We start from the raw sequence: 16,644 nt of genomic DNA, 5'->3' as shown, positions 1-16,644 counted from the left end.
TTCTATCAATACTCTTCTCCTGCCTTTGACAACTTGCTTGTGCTGAAGCAACACCAAATATGTGGACAATAGTGAAAGAAAAATCCCTCTGCCCCGAAGTCTCTAGGTCACCCTGAGATTTTACAGACATTATATCTTTTTTTTTTTTTTTTTTTTTTGCCAGTCCTGGACCTTGGACTCAGGGCTTGAGCACGGTTCCTGGCTTCTTCTTGCTCAAGGCTAGCACTCTGCCACTTGAGTCACAGCGCCATTTCTGGCCGTTTTCTATGTATCTGGTGCTGGGGAATCAAACCCAGGGCTTCATGTATAAGAGGCAAGCACTTTTGCCATTAGGCCATATTCCCAGTCCCAGATATTATATCTTCATTGGTAAAATACTCATGGTAAGTGTTCTTCACACTATAGGTAGGAATTTGAATGAGATACTATATAATAGAATCACTTACTGATATAACAAGCCATATTATGGCATTATTACTTTTGAATATGTTGTTGAAAATATCACCATAAAATACAAACATATAAATAATGCAGAGAATTATTTGAAAGAAAATACTTATTGCTCATTTATCAACTATAATCAAAATAAATTTCATTGAACTATACTCCTAAAGACCAGAGTGAGATTAAAGAACCTACACTAACACATACACTCAATATATAATAAAAAATGAACACAAATAAACAAAATTTAACAAACAGAAAGCAAGTTTTCAGAATTAGTTCCATCACATAACTAGTTTCAACTTAATTAGAATTTTCTTGGTTTTGTAGCATAATATTATGAGGTCTTCAATGCTAAGGACTAGAGTGACTATTAGGCATTCATGAACAGAGAATCAATCAGTGGGAGATAGATCTGAGAGACAGAAACAAAAGCTATCCAGATAAAATGGATTTCTGCTAAAATTGGCCATCTGCCCACATGAATAATTTCAATAATATTAACAATTTTTTTTTTTTTTTTGGCCAGTCCTGGGACTTGGACTCAGGGCCTGAGCACTGTCCGTGGCTTCTTGCCGCTCAAGGCTAGCACTCTGACACCTGAGCCACAGCGCCCCTCCTGGCCGTTTTCCATATATGTGGTGCTGGGGAATCAAACCGAGAGCCTCATGTGTAGGAGACAAGCACTCTTGCCACTAGGCCATATTCCCAGCCCAGTATTAACTATTTTCACAACTAAATGTGATAAATTTTGAAGAAGTTACAAAAGTATGAACATACAAGCAAGTCACATGGAATAAATAAATAAATAAATAAATATATATATATATATATACACACACACACCTACACATTTGTTGTAAAGCATTGTTAAGAAGTGAAAAAAAAGTTCAGAAAAAACTGGATGATTCTTTAAAAATAATAATCATTCTGTTTGGGGAAATATTATCCCCAACTAATAACCAAATACCTACTATGAAATTAATTAAGTTTGATAGACTTAATTGTAAATTTCAATAAACTTAAAAAAGCAAACCCAAATATTTTCTTTCTTTTTTCTTTTTTCTTTTTTTCTTTTTTTGGCCAGTCCTGGGCCTTGGACTCAGAGCCTGAGCACTGTCCCTGGCTTCTTTTTGCTCAAGGCTAGCACTCTGCCACTTGAGCCACAGCGCCACTTCTGGCTGTTTTCTGTATATGTGGATCTGGGGAATTGAACCCAGGGCTTCATGTATACGAGTGGAGTCAAGCACTCTTGCCACTAGGCCATATTCCCAGCCCCAAATGTTTACTTTTAGTGGAGGGAGAATTTGAATGATGAAACTTGGATTTCTAAATTTGTCCTTAAGGTTTCATCCTTTACTTTAAAGGTTTTCTGTAGACATACACTCCACCCATTCCCTAACACATTTTAACAAAAGAAAAGAAACATTTAAGTTAATTTTGCAATGTCAGGTTTCATTACTCCACATATTAAAATGTATGTTTAATCTGGACTACCCTTAGACAAAGTGCACATAAACATTTTTTAATGAACATTTTAACAGAGCAATATTAACTCTGTATGACCTAGTATCCTAGTTCATTCTCTAGATGTTACAGAGAAAATGTTGGACATTAGGATCAAATAAATTTCCATGCAAATCATGGGCCCAAAACTTCCCCACTTGATCTTATACACATTACTCAACATTAGTAAGGCTCAAATTGTAATTAAAAAGAAGAAGAAGAACATCAAGATGATAGTAAAGATTAAATTAGACATTGATATATATGAGTTATTAAAATTGAATTATTCCATACTATATTTGATTTGCTAAACTAGATTAATGAGCTGGTGAAACATTAGTAGTCAATACAATTTAGGGCTAAGACAACACCTAAAGTATTCTTGATTCTTATGTGTTAGTGTTTATGTCAGTTGTCTTAATTGATTGTCTTATCTATTTTGAAGCTCATAGCTAAATCATGACAATGATATACATATACTACAGTTGACTGCATTTTTCAAATAAGCAAAATCAACTTTAGAAAGACAATTGTCTCAATATCAAAGTAGGAGGCACTCTAAATCCTTCACTTGGACTAGCTTTCAGTGGTCATTAACTAGATGTAGTCATGCTGTGTGAAAATGGTAATGGAGATTATTCAGGAAAAAAAAAAAAAGAGCACTTCCAAAGTGACAATTGCAGGGGGTTGGGGGTGTGAAACTACAAATTTAAATCAAAACAAAAGCAAATCCAAACACTAGGAACAATCTATCCTGTATTAATTTCTGTGAAAGGTTTTGTATTTGTATTTGTGTGACTTACCCTCCCCCCCCACTTTGACTTTAAGCCTCTACAGTTGTTTGTACAATTTTGCAAAGAAGCTAGGATTTCCAAATGAAATTAATGTGTTACATCACCTCATCCTTCTTATAACTGTGAAATGATGAAGAATTCTCACCATTACAAAAGTTTCAGATCACATTAGTTTGGAATTTCACATTTATGATTTGATTTGATGCTCCATAAGATCTTTAAATTTTACTCATTATATATTTTATAATTAAGATCAGACCTTATATTATTAGATCAGTAGAGTATCCTCTTCTTCATTCACATGTATCATCTCTCGGATATTTTGAAGCCAGGAAAGGATACAGTGACTCAACTGCAAATAAAATCACTACCAATACAATTTTGCAACATATTACAATTTACCAGATCTTGGTCCACCCTTAAATCTATTTGAATCAAAATATATTTAAATGAAATATTGGGAAATATTTCACTATTTTTATGAAATAATTATTAAAGTGATCACTAGCATTTTAGTGTATGTTAAAAATAAGAACTAATAATCACTGAATGGTTGATGGACTGAAAATTTTCTCACCTCTGTAGTTTTTATCTAATTAGGAGATAAATTTAAGTTACAATAAAAAGGTCCTCACAGCTTTCTCCTGACAAGATATTCTTCATTATTCAAACATCCATTTCCAAAGTTGAGGTGGTAATTTCATACTTCTAAAACTTTAATTATTGCTATTCTTTTCCTTACCACATGAAGTGAATAACAACCATAATTCATCTATCATGAGTCAAAAATGCCTTAATAGCTCTTAAATTAATGATCTATTCTTCACTTGACACACTTTCCTTGTAACCATCTTTTATACATGTTCTTTCCAAATTACAAAATATTGTCAAACTTCAGTCAGAATATACGATTACTAGGATAGAAGGATCCATTTTCTCTGAGCTCTGTCTGCAGAAATTGCTCAAGTGTGGGATTCAGAGTGCCTGATTGTTTGATATTGGGCAAATTCCACTTTTCTAAACGACATTTTTCTCATCTTTAAGATAGTGACAACTCATTGTTATAAGTTATGAAGATTAAAAGAAGCAAGTCATATAAATCAGAACTCTGGCACTTTCCCTAGAACAAAGGAATCACTCTGAATCACTCTGAATGCATTTAGAACGACCGAATGTCTGTCCATCTCATAAAGCTATCTTACAAAAATATTTGTATGAGGAATCATTTCATTTTATATTATATTTTCTTTGCTTATATTATCTTTCCATTTTTCTGTTATCTCTTCTACTTAATCTATTGATCGAGTCTATTATGTACTAATGTACCAATGTAATCTATATCTATACTCTATCTTGTTTATTTCTCATTGTCATCCCAGAAAACAAATGTTGGATTTTCATTTGGTTGCAGTAGCATAGAAACTGAGGCACACCAGGTTGCCAAGTTAAAAATAAATAAAATATAAATAAAACTGATATGAAATAAATGAAGGATCTTAAAGGAGTTAAAAAGAAGGGTGTATAAACATGCAACTCCATGGACAGTGACTACACATACAAGCAAATGAAAGCAGCTGACCACGTACCCACACACCTTGGCAGAGGTGCACTCCACACTCGCCGCCCGCCACCAAGACAGATGATCTCCGAGCTGCCTTCCAGCCGATAACCCAAGGAGCAGGAAAAGGTCAGGGTGTCACCGACCCCAAAGCTTAACCCAAGTCGGCTACCATATTGAGGAATTCCAGGATCTTCACATGGCTCAAGGTTATATTCTGTAACACAGGGGAAAGAATTCCTGTGTTAAAACCAGATACTCTCAAGACCCTGTCAGGTACTTTTTAAACGACTATACATAAAACGTATGATTTTTCTTCTTTTGTGTATTGTCTAATAACAGTAAATAATTCATGTGAAATTTAATGTAATTGAGAGAATGTCACCTCTGAATAATGAACTGAAAATTTAGCTATGCATCTTTTCTCTGCATCAGAAACCCTTACAATTCATAGATTTTTTTTATTTATAGTAATAAGAAATGTACAATTTCTAACAACTGAAATACGCATGCACAATTACCACATTACAGATTTGTACAGATTTCCCAAGACAATGGATGGACATTGTGAAAATCAACAATTAAGCAGTCTTTAAGGTGTGAGAGTAAAGTTGATTAAACATTATAATTTATATGCAGTCTTGAGAAGAAATAGCTTGGCTAAAAATGTTATCAGAGCACTTATTTACTGGGCAACTACAAAAAAGAACAACATGTCTTGTTGCTGCAAATTACTTCAGTATTTTAAACATATATTTGGCATATTTTTAGCATTCTAAACTAAATGTAATTTTGCTCATTTACTACTCATTAATAATGAGTACTTAAATTATTTTGGGAATAGTTTAAAAAACAAGAGAAACATTTGTACCATTGCATATGTAGATATATGCAAATGTATATATGTATACATGAATATATATATAGAACCAAACTCAACATTAAGATGCTGAGAATTAGGATATTTCAGTAAATACCAATGCTGGAAGTGAAAATTCCTCAGCTAAGATCTCTAGCACCAACAGACTATTATCTAGTTATCTGCCCCCTGATCTTAATTCTTAGCTATGTTATTCCTAGCTTGTCTTCTCTTTTCTGTTAGTAGTACCCCTTTCTTAAGAAACAAAAAGCCAAATTAAGAATGTATTTCTTCACAGTTCTTGGTAAAAATGGAAATAAATTCACTTACAACATTTTTATGTATGTTATAACTTTTTTCTGTCTTAATAAGAAAAATAGAGAGTTTTGGCCCAAAGTCATATGTAATGGTCAGGGTTCCAAGTGATATTATTGTCCACATGCGAGTTTGTTCTATAAGAAAAGTTAATTATGCCCATTTGTTTCTAGATCATCTTTTTCCCTAAAAATAAATGTATTTAAATCTTAGCCTGTATCACTATCTTTTAAAAGACACATAAAACTTGAATATTGCTGCTTTAGTTCACATTTTATTTTGACTCCAATTGAAGCTTAAAATAAATATGTATATGAAATTCATTTCAAGTTCACTAGGAATTTTAGCTTGTTTGCCATCTGTTTGAATTCCACAAAAGTTGAACTTAAAGGATTCTAATGAACATACAGTGTACCGTTTGTCAACTAATTTATTCTTTAATTTATATTTCAAAGTTCTTTTAATATATTCCTAAAGATAATTACTAGAGATAATTACTAACACTTCACTTTTTTTTTAACTTTGAAGTTTTTAGTTTTTCATCTTTAATGAAATCTTTCTCTTTTGGTCATAAGGTTGGCAAATATGTAGAAACTTAACTTTTATTTATTTATTTATTTTTTTTTTTTGCCAGTCCTGGGCCCTGGACCCAGGGCCTAAGCACTGTCCCTGGCTTCTTCCCGCTCAAGGCCAGCACTCTGCCACTTGAGCCACAGCGCCGCTTCTGGCCGTTTTCTGTATATGTGGTGCTGGGGAATCGAACCCAGGGCCTCGTGTATCCGAGGCAGGCACTCTTGCCACTAGGCCATATCCCCAGCCCGAAACTTAACTTTTTATAAATTAACACAGGAGGTATCTTTGTTTCTTCCCTTACCAGAGAATGTAATATTGAATCCTTCATAAGATATTGAAAAATCTGAAATGAAGCGCAGTTGAGCTCGGAAATTGCCATAGAGACCAGCATTGATGGTTGAAGGAAGCTCTGAGCCAGTTAGGCGTGCCAGTGGTTGGGTGAAACTTCCATTCTCTGTGATGAGTAAGTAGTCATGATGGTCTTCCAGATGAAAAGTGTGGAAATTGAACTGCACACCTGATATTAAGTAGGGAGAAATTACACTTGAAGATACCATAATAATCCACAGAAATTTACTATCAAACTAAAACCAATATGTTCTCGATAATTGTTTTCCCCTAAATAGGAATTCACTGCTATATATTCTAAATGTATAATAAAAACTATATGTTGATTATGTTTTCCTTCTGCTTACTTTTGACATACACAATAGAGGCTAATCTTGGACAGTCAGTCAATGTAAGACATAAGATACATGTATCACTTGAAGATTTCAAGAAAATATGCATGCTCTGTTTATACTGGAGATGTCCCTTCCTAGTGACCATCTTACATGCTTCTCTTATTTCCTTCTCCAGACATCTCAAATACCTTGCAAGCAGTTCTTTAATTACCTCATATTATGAGCTTTAATCTATTTTACAATATAAATACAAAACAGGCACAGAGAGGTTCTATTTGTCAAATGATTATGTATTTATTTTTTACACATTTCCACCTGTGAGTGTAGTACACTGATATGTACACATGTAAGGGTCAAACTCCTTGATTATTCTACATCTAGACACACAATTGAAAATAGCAGTGAAACCAGGACACACAATCGTACAAATCCCACAACTATTTTTGTGCAACTTTAGTGACAATAATCACTCAATTTCTAAAAGGACAAACTCATTTTCCTGGTTAATGTAAATGTTTTCTTCAGATAATGGCATCATGTAATATATATTCTTTGGTGTATTCTCAACAGTGATTATGTGACATTCATCTCTATTACTGCATGCAATTGTGAGGTGTTTCGCTCTACTATGGTTAAAATGTATTCTTTCATTTTGTGAGGAAATCATATTCTGATAACTGTTCAGCTGTTGAGGAACATTTAGGTGGTCAGCATTGTACCATTCATGTCCATAGTGGTTTGGGGACAGTTCTGTACTTCTTTTGATGGGTATATGTTTTTATTTCTGTTAAATAAATGTCTAAAATTTTTATATGCTCAGATTTAATGCATACTGTTTATTCAAAATGACTATGCTGATTGCTCTGCACCTTTACTGTATTTTAAAATGTGCATCTTCTCCATTCATTCCACTCTGGTAAGTATTTATCAGTCTCCTTGTGTTCTAGTGTTAGTTTTAAATGACATCTATAAACCACACCAAAAACAAATAATTTCACACATACACATTCACCTAGTATATATATAAATACATACATATATAATAAAGAATGACTATTACATCTATCCTTCAAGTATACTACACATCTGTATATCTATTTAGATATATATTTATACACAGACATTTATAGATATATTTATATAGATATATCTAGAAGTATATTTAGAAATAAATATGCATCTTAAGTTACAAAAAACAATCACCAGAAACACCAATTCTCCAGAATACCTTTAGCAATGTTCCTTATTTTCGTATATATTAGTTCTTTGTGGCAGAAATTCTTGGAGTCCCTAATGTTTTAGCTAAATCAAATGTGAGCTGGTGATACTACTCAGTTGTATAAAATGCATGCGTAGCATGAGCAAGGGCTAGGTTTGGCAAACAGCATGAGAGGGAGAAAAAATAATACATTATAAGCCAGAACAATTAAAACTAAATCACAGCTAACTACAAAATAAAGTTACTCTTACATAAGGAATCAGTGGCTTTTCTATACGGGAAAGATCTAAGTGAATATTGTATTGCTTTTCCCACTTTTTCTCTTCAATGTGTATAAATACTATAACACTTTTAGAGTGTGTAATGATCCCAGGTTTCAAATGGTCTTTATATAAAAGGCTAATGCCAAGGGAATATTAACATGAAAACACAAGTTTTACCATCCAGATTACCTATTCTTTTTCTTTACCAAATAACACAAAGAGAGAAGTTCAGAAAAATCAGCTTTATTTCTACTACAGCATGTAGTTAAGAAAAAAAACAAAAAACAAATGGGAGAGTACCTGGGGAAATGATGAGGAAAAAAATCAACATAGATACATTCATATTTTTAGGACAAATATTTGCATTTGTGTAGTAATCAACTTAATTAGTAAAAAAAAAACGTATTCCTGCTAAACAAAAACAGTAAGATCACTGACAAATAGTACTTAGTTTTCTTAGCTACACTTTTTCTATCAATGAAATGGTGTTCTCGAAGTGTTGCCTTAATTTTAAGTGAGGTAACAAGTGAAAATGAGTTACAGTGTCTGGTACAGAGGAAGAGCCTAGCAATAATTCTTCTTCTTCTTCTTCTTCTTCTTCTTCTTCTTCTTCTTCTTCTTCTTCTTCTTCTTCTTCTTCTTCTTCTTTTGTTTCTTCTTCTATTGTTATTATTATTATTATTATTCCTCTATCATAAGGGCTAATGGTTTTATTTTCACCAGGCCCTGACTAGTCATTTTAAAATGAATCTTTTAACCAAATATTGAATAAGCTCTACAATCTCCAGAAAAATATAAGAACTGCAGAAAAATATAGGAACTTCAAAGGTATGATAATGGTCAGGTAAACCAGCCCTCAACATGGCATCAAGAACCTACTATATTATGTCATGTAGATTTAGACGACTGTAAGTAACCTGTGGTTATGACATACAACCCCAAAATCCAACTATTCCAAGTGCTATAGAGTTGGTTACTATGAGTGAAAATAGGAGCATAGACACAGATAACACTAGTTTATTAAAGAAGTCTCTAGAAGGCAGAGACCTTCAAAAGAGAAATAGGTGGAAAATTAGGACTCTTTTGGCTATTTCAGAAAGAAGAAACTAGACAAGTAAAGACACTCCAAGTCAGACAGCACAGTGAGGAAATGCCAATATCTCCATACCCTACTGTCTTCATCCGAATGACATTTCTAGATATCCTATATCTAACATGTAAGCCAGGTGCTGGTGGCCCATGCCTGTAATCCTAGCTACTGAGGAGGATGAGATTTGAACATAGTGGTTCAAAGCCAGCCCATGCAGGTAAATCTATGAGACTGTCTTTTCCAATTAATAACTCACAGAAGATGGAAGTGGTGCATAGTTTATGTGATAGCACACTAGCCTTGAGCAGTTAAAGCTTAGGGACAGTGCACAGGCTCTGAGTTCAAGCCCTAAGACTGGTACACAAAATCATATATATATATATATATATATATATACACATATATATGGGTACATTTATATATACATATATGTGTACATTTATATATACATCTATATGGATACATTTATATATATGTACATTTATAAAGGTGTGAAACAACCCTCATATATGTTTTAGGTAAAAAAAAAAAAAGACTAATGAGGATCTATTGATGGGCTTTTTCAGCTAGCAAACTGGTAAGTCTAGATTATTATAGACTATGCTTTGTGGAAGAACAAGTCCACATTTAAAAGCCTAATTTTTTTAATGTAGTTTTATCTGCTACTCCAAAGTTTTCCATTACAAGTAGAAGACCCAGAGAATTAACATCCTGGTGTCTGTAATGTATTTTAAGAGAACTTAAACTCCAAACAAGGAACAATATAGGCTAAACGATATTATCAATGGGATTTCCAAATCATTGAACAATTTTATGTGCTCAAATTCCTTGACTTCATGCTAAGTTTCAAAAGATTAATGATGGTGTGTTTGACAGCTTATTTCCAAATATTTAGATATTATATCTATCTAACCAGATTTTATAAATCCTTAAAGTACTCTGAGTTATATTTGACTATATATTTGACTATAGATATTTGACTATATAATGTAAATATGAATTGGATTTTAATAGTGTATCAAAGGACCTCTGAGTTAATATGATGAAATGAAATTCAACAGGAGTAGAGATAACACTGCATGGAGACAAAAATTATCAATTGCATATAATATAGAATTTGGGGCAACAAGTTTAACTAGCATTTAAAATCCTAATTATATACAAAGAGATCTTAGTGATATGACATAGTAGCAAAAGAAATGGATGAAAATAACTATAAGCTTCATTCCTGGAATGATTTGCAGAGTTAATTTGGTAACCACAATCTGAGAGAGATGATCAAGTTAAAACACACTCAAAATGGTTACAATGGTAATATTTCTCTCTCATGGTCTTTGGTCTAACTAGAAATTGCCCCTATCAAGCTAGGTCATTATTTTTTTCAGAAACTTAAAGAAAAAAAAAATCAAGTTCCTGGTGAAAAGTGGGACAGTATTATGTTATTTTTTTTTAATTTTAAGAGATTATCCTTCATGTAACTTTGGTTGGTCTTTGGAATAGAACTTCAAACAAATTTTGTTAGCTCTTTAAAGAAAAGCATCTAAATGTGCATGTCTTGCCTTGTACCTACAGATATAATTAACACTTGCAGCCTGTGAAGATGGGAAACCTTAAGTGTTAATTAAACCTGTATTTACATAGCAACTAGTATGTAGCTTTCATTTTTCTTGTACATCATGAGGAAGCTTGCATTAATTCCATTAATCCACTGCACACTGGAATAATAGGACACTTTAACTTCCAGCAAAGACTCTTGCATTGTAAAAGATAAAAAAGCAAAATTGTTCACAAAGAAGTCCACCACACTGTGGCTCTTCAGCACCAGAACTCTTATTTTACACATGCTTTTTCTCAATAGCACTTAACACCAAGCAGAAGTCCCTGTAAAATACCCTGTAAAATGCCTTCAATAAAATAGCTCATGATTTTTTCATAGGTAAACATTGTGTGAAAATACAATCAGTTTACACTTGCAGAGTAAATTTTTTATTTTTTTAATATTTCTAGGTTTTTGTTCTGACAGTTTTAGATTTTTTTATTGTAGAAACACAATGTATACCAAAACACTAAAAGTCAATAATAACAATATAACAAAGGATCTAAAAGTGAAACTCATTTCAAAAGCAGATTTTATAAATAAGTAAACAGCCTATGGATAGTTCCAGGTAAGAAAGGCAAAGTCTACTTTATTCTACTATATGATATTCATTTGTCACACTCTTCTTTTGATCAATTAAATTGTTTTATTGCATGAATGAATCATTTTAGTTCAGCCCAAACTTTATTAATTTGTTTGTGAAAGGATACTTATTAATACCTACCTAGTGCACAATGTCATTTTATAAAACACTGTACTTGGGAAATATTTTCAATTCTGTGCTAAAAACACTGAACTACAATAAGTTATGTGGGGACAAATTTATTTGAGAAATGTAATTAAAACTATACAATTGTATACAAACATTCACTATCTGCTTTCCAGTAGACTCACATTTAAATTATTGCACTGCCCTATACCAGCCTAATACCATGTTGGATATATAATATGAAAATATTAAGTAATAATTGTGTACTACCTCAAATCAAATGAATATCTAACATGCCCTTCTGATTTTTTTAATGAGCTCAGTATAATATTATGGAAAAGCAAATTCTCTATTTACTCAAGTTCAGTTTTGTTATAGAACATTTTATCACTTACCTGTTTTTAGTCATGAAAAATGATGTTGTCAAGGGCAAAGAAGTTAAAAAAATCTAAGCCGAGTGAAAATTCAGAAGACATCCCAATTATTATTGCATAAGTAAAATTACCTTTTCCATGGGTTACATCAACAGTCCATGTACAATTGAGAGAATTTGGATAAAATTCTGGGTAACCAGGTGATAAGATTGTTCCACTGGGCCCCCGAACATCACCTCCACATAGTGCTGAAAATACAAAGAAATATAATGCCATCAGTCACAGGGAGGAAAAGGCTGTACACATCTCTTATCTCAGTTCTTGAGCCAGGACGATCCCCATTATCTTTACCTTAGCAAATTCCTAGTAAATAATGGAAGCATGTAAAGACTTTCAAATACTAGAAATTCATCTCATCCATTGCAGCAGCTCAGAAGAAAAATGTATTTAATAGTCCCCGAGAATTAGTAGCAATCCCAAGAGAACATACTCAACTTTCCACATTTGAATTTGAAGTACACACTTATACTTTACTAATTATAAGCAACATTTGCATAAATCGGTGGTAAATTAAACATGAGTAATTAATTGTTTGGAAGTCTCTCTTATTAAACAGTAAGAAATGAACTGTTAATTATGTAAAACTGTTTCTTATAGTTGCCTAATGGGATATGTATCATTCTACATGGGATTTCTTTTAAAACATCGAAGTTATGAAAAAATGAAACTTTGCAAGGGTTAGGAATTCATAAGTAAATAGTACAAAGAAGTAACCAGAAATAATGTCTGTGAGCTGAGATCAAGGAAATGTAATGGTGGGGTTGGAAGAGTTTTGGGAGGAGAATAAAATAAGGGTTGACATTGATCAAGATACATTGTACACATAAATTGGCATTTTGAGTTGAAATTTTCTCATACAATGGTTAATAGATAATAAATTTATCTAAATAGTATAAATTAACCACTAACTTAATAATTATTTATTTGAGAACAAGTACGTTTATAATGTCTTCTTATGCCTTATGGACACCAGTGTTTCTGCTTTGCTAAATATGTCAAAGTTATAAACTGGAAGAGACAAAGGTTTGCCTAGCAATGATTTGTATTCTAGTGGAAACAGAAGAGGAGTGACGAGGTATGGATCCTTAATTCTGAGCTACTAGGAAATACACATACAGAAGGTTAATGAGAATTGTGAATGCAATACACATATTTTTCTATTTTCAAGCTTGCTGAACTCTAGTGGAATAGAAAAGTTGAATTTGGCTAATTACAACCATGATTTTTTTTTTCTAGCTCTCAGTGTTAAATATAAGACATGAAGCAATCTGGCACTGGTCCTAGATTTTCAGACTAGAAATACTCAGTCTGTACTTCTGAGGAGTGTTCTAGCACGTAGGCTCACATTTATGATGTTAAGCAAAATTTAAAACCATTCACTCTTTTAATTTCATCCAAGGTTTTATATTATCCAAGATTTGGGAATTACCTCTTTTGGATATGTGTTTTTAGATGTTTTCATGTAACAAAATGACTTCTTCCAAATATAGGCAGTATCAAATTACCAGAAGCACATGACTACTTTGATACCGTAGAGCTTCCATACTGCCATTGTTCAATATTCGTATTGAATTTATCACCTTCCTATAACTATTCTAGAAAGCTCTATTGTCATGTTATCTTCTCAATATAAGAGCTAAGTGTACCATCTCCATTACATATTTTGTCTTGCCAATAATGTTGGTGTTATTAGAACTATGCTTATTTTTCTAGAAATTCACTTAGGTTGTCTTGAATCCAAGAGAGGTTCCTTAAAATAGACTATGTTTACATATATACCCATGTATTACAAATATTTGTAATTAATTTTGCACCTTTTTCCCCATTTTGAGACCCAAACCATAAAACTTTGACAATAAAACATAATACACATTAGTTGAATTAACTGTGTTAAGTAAGAATGTTGCTAAAACCCTAAAACTCTGACAACAATATACCCCAAATAGTTAAAATACCCTCAATGAATAAAAACAAAAAAAAATCAGAGTAATATTAAGATTCAGTCCAATGTAAAAGTAGTAATAAACAAAGAAAGGAGCACATTTATGTGCCCATAAATCTGCAAGTAAACATACTGGGTAGTAAGCAAGGGAGATTAATTGACTGGAGTATAATAGACACTATGGAGAGCCCAATTGGTACAATTCTTAAGAAGATTAAGTCAAAACCCAACAATATAAGTACCAGCAAATGGGTACCTTCAAGAGGGGAAGTTGAGGCAAATGGGAGGAGGGGGTAGAAGAATAAAGGAGAAGAAGGAAAATGCAAGCAATCATTTTTGTTGTACATACCACAGAATTGAGACATTAGAAGGGGTAGCTTAAGGGGGGGTGTGAAGATTTTGAAGTGATGACAACAGATCCAGATGCATTGTGTATATACAAACTGCTTTGTTAAATGGCAAAAAAACAATAAGTATCTTAAAATTGAGGTAAGTAAGGGGAGAGTGTTAGGAGGGAAAGGTGAGAATGTTGAAAGGGTGAACTTGATCAAGACACACTGTACTCATAAACTTCAAACAACCACTAAAGATGATAATATATTCAAAAAAGTCACACATTTTTCAAGATTCATTGTATTCACAAAAAGACACACTGAATTGAAATCCTTTGTAAAATTCTTAAAGATACCTTTTAAAATAATTTTTCAGACTAAAAAAAAGAGTAGGCCCCATTGAAACCATAGTGTGTGTGTGAGTGTGTGTGTGTGTATGTAAAGGAGAAAACATGACACATGGGTACTGTGCATGGGTGTGTTTCTGTGTTTAAATGTACATGTATATATGTTTAGAGTAGGCCACAAACAGCCCTGTGTATATATGGGGGGGTGGAGTGTGTAAAGAGGGGAGAACATGCAAAATAAGAACCTTATGAGTGTGTCTGTGTGTATCTGCGTCTCTGTGTGTCTGTGAGGAAAGGAAAGAGTATGGCACATGGAGATAATATGTCATATTAGTATTTTTTTGTGTGTGAAGATGTATAGAGAAAAGTATTCCAAATTGTATTGTGTATGGGTGAGTGTGCATATGTACCAGGCTTATCCACACAGATTTTCTGTACATTAGTGTTCTTCTGTTATTTTGTGAGATAATCTATTTTCTATATCGTCTATAGTATCTCTGCAAACTTGTTTCTATGAGTTGCACTTACCTACCTCCTTAGAAAGTGAGGAGGGAAAGGAATTGAAATACTTTATATGCTAAAACATAAACACTTAAAATATTTAAGAATATTGATTAATAAGTAATGTATTAGTAATGACTTTCTCACAACTGTAATATTTTTATAATTAATTAGCAAAATATAGTGCTCCTTGTTATGATCTAGCAGAAGTTCCTGTCATTTGAAAATAATTAGGATTGTGTGAAATCTTGAAGAGAATTGATTTATAGATGGAATTTCATAGTAGTAGGGAGATAAAAGTTTCTTTACTTTGAGAAATCAAATTAAAAATACGACAATATATGAATTTTATATCTATTAACCTTAGGGTGTAATTACCACGTGTTTTTAACACTTGTTTAATCACTTGTTTCATCAAAAGCAAGACGAAACACATTGAGAATACAATATGAATGGCACTAGTCTTCATATTTTGCTTTTATTAACTCAATGAACTCTCCCAACAACTTCATAAAAAGTGCTCTCTTTATTCACCATACACAAAAGGGAAATTTTCAAGCAATTTTAGTATGCAATCTTAAGTAGACTCTTGAATCAAATATTTTACATCAGATTACAAGTCATGTTTTTTCATTAAAATCATCAAATTATGAAGTCTTTCATGTATGTTTGATATAAAGAAATCCTGTTCAAATAGAATATCTATATCTTCATAGTGTATCTTGTAATTGCTGAGCATACTACTACTTTAGGTTTATAGTACCAACAGCTCAGGAATCTGAAGCAGATTGATCATTTAGGCCCAGGATTTGAAGACAAGTCAAAGAAATATAACAACACTTTGTCTCTTATAAAATAAAAATCCTCAAATATGTTATTTATTCATTTTTCAGAACTCTTTTAACCCATTCTTCTTCAAATCATTACTTTTAAAGCACAAAACACCTCACTTGTCAGTATTCTTGCGTATGGACCTTAATTGATTTGTCTCTTCCAAATTCTCCACTTGCCAATCATTTTGTCATTGAAATAATTTTCGCTCATCTTCTGAAGCCTCATCATTTTCATCAACATAACGAAATCTTTCATACTTCTAAATGAGTTTATTTTACATTGCAAATGTTTTGAATGGCATTTGCTGTATACGGTCATCATCTTGCACAATTACAGGTGCTTGACTAACAGGCACTGATAAAATGAACTGTGACAAATCCTAATGTTAAATAGGAAGCCTGTGTTAAGTTGGATTAGTTTTAACAGTGCTTAATTTATAACTAAATACTTCTGTCCTACTGATGATATTTGATTCTCTTAAGTCTGCCAATCCTTTAACTGACATAAGCTTTTAAAGTAAATTTAATTTTACATATGATATTTTGCTTGTTATTTTTATATAGAATGAAGTTCAAATACACTGAAAAATACAGAGTAATATAAGGAATTTGTGACAACATTTGTATATCAAGAATTTGGCCTCA

The 16,644-nt window shown here is 32.5% G+C and overlaps 1 protein-coding gene across 3 annotated transcripts in view; it reads right to left on the bottom strand.

Annotated features, from left to right (window-relative positions):
• Positions 1-16,644, bottom strand: part of Csmd3 (CUB and Sushi multiple domains 3) — an 860,328-nt gene that overhangs the window by 291,717 nt on the left and 551,967 nt on the right. For all 3 annotated transcript variants that reach the window (XM_048358905.1, XM_048358906.1, XM_048358908.1), the window contains 3 exons: positions 12,116-12,232; positions 6,351-6,566; positions 4,331-4,519 (listed from right to left, as the gene is read on the bottom strand). In XM_048358905.1, coding sequence (XP_048214862.1) covers positions 4,331-4,519; positions 6,351-6,566; positions 12,116-12,232 — 522 coding nt within the window. The remainder of the gene's footprint in view (positions 1-4,330; positions 4,520-6,350; positions 6,567-12,115; positions 12,233-16,644) is intronic.

Source organism: Perognathus longimembris, chromosome 12, assembly GCF_023159225.1.
Source record: "Perognathus longimembris pacificus isolate PPM17 chromosome 12, ASM2315922v1, whole genome shotgun sequence".
Classification (NCBI taxonomy): Eukaryota; Metazoa; Chordata; class Mammalia; order Rodentia; family Heteromyidae; genus Perognathus; species Perognathus longimembris.
This window is presented reverse-complemented; position numbering and strand designations above follow the sequence as displayed.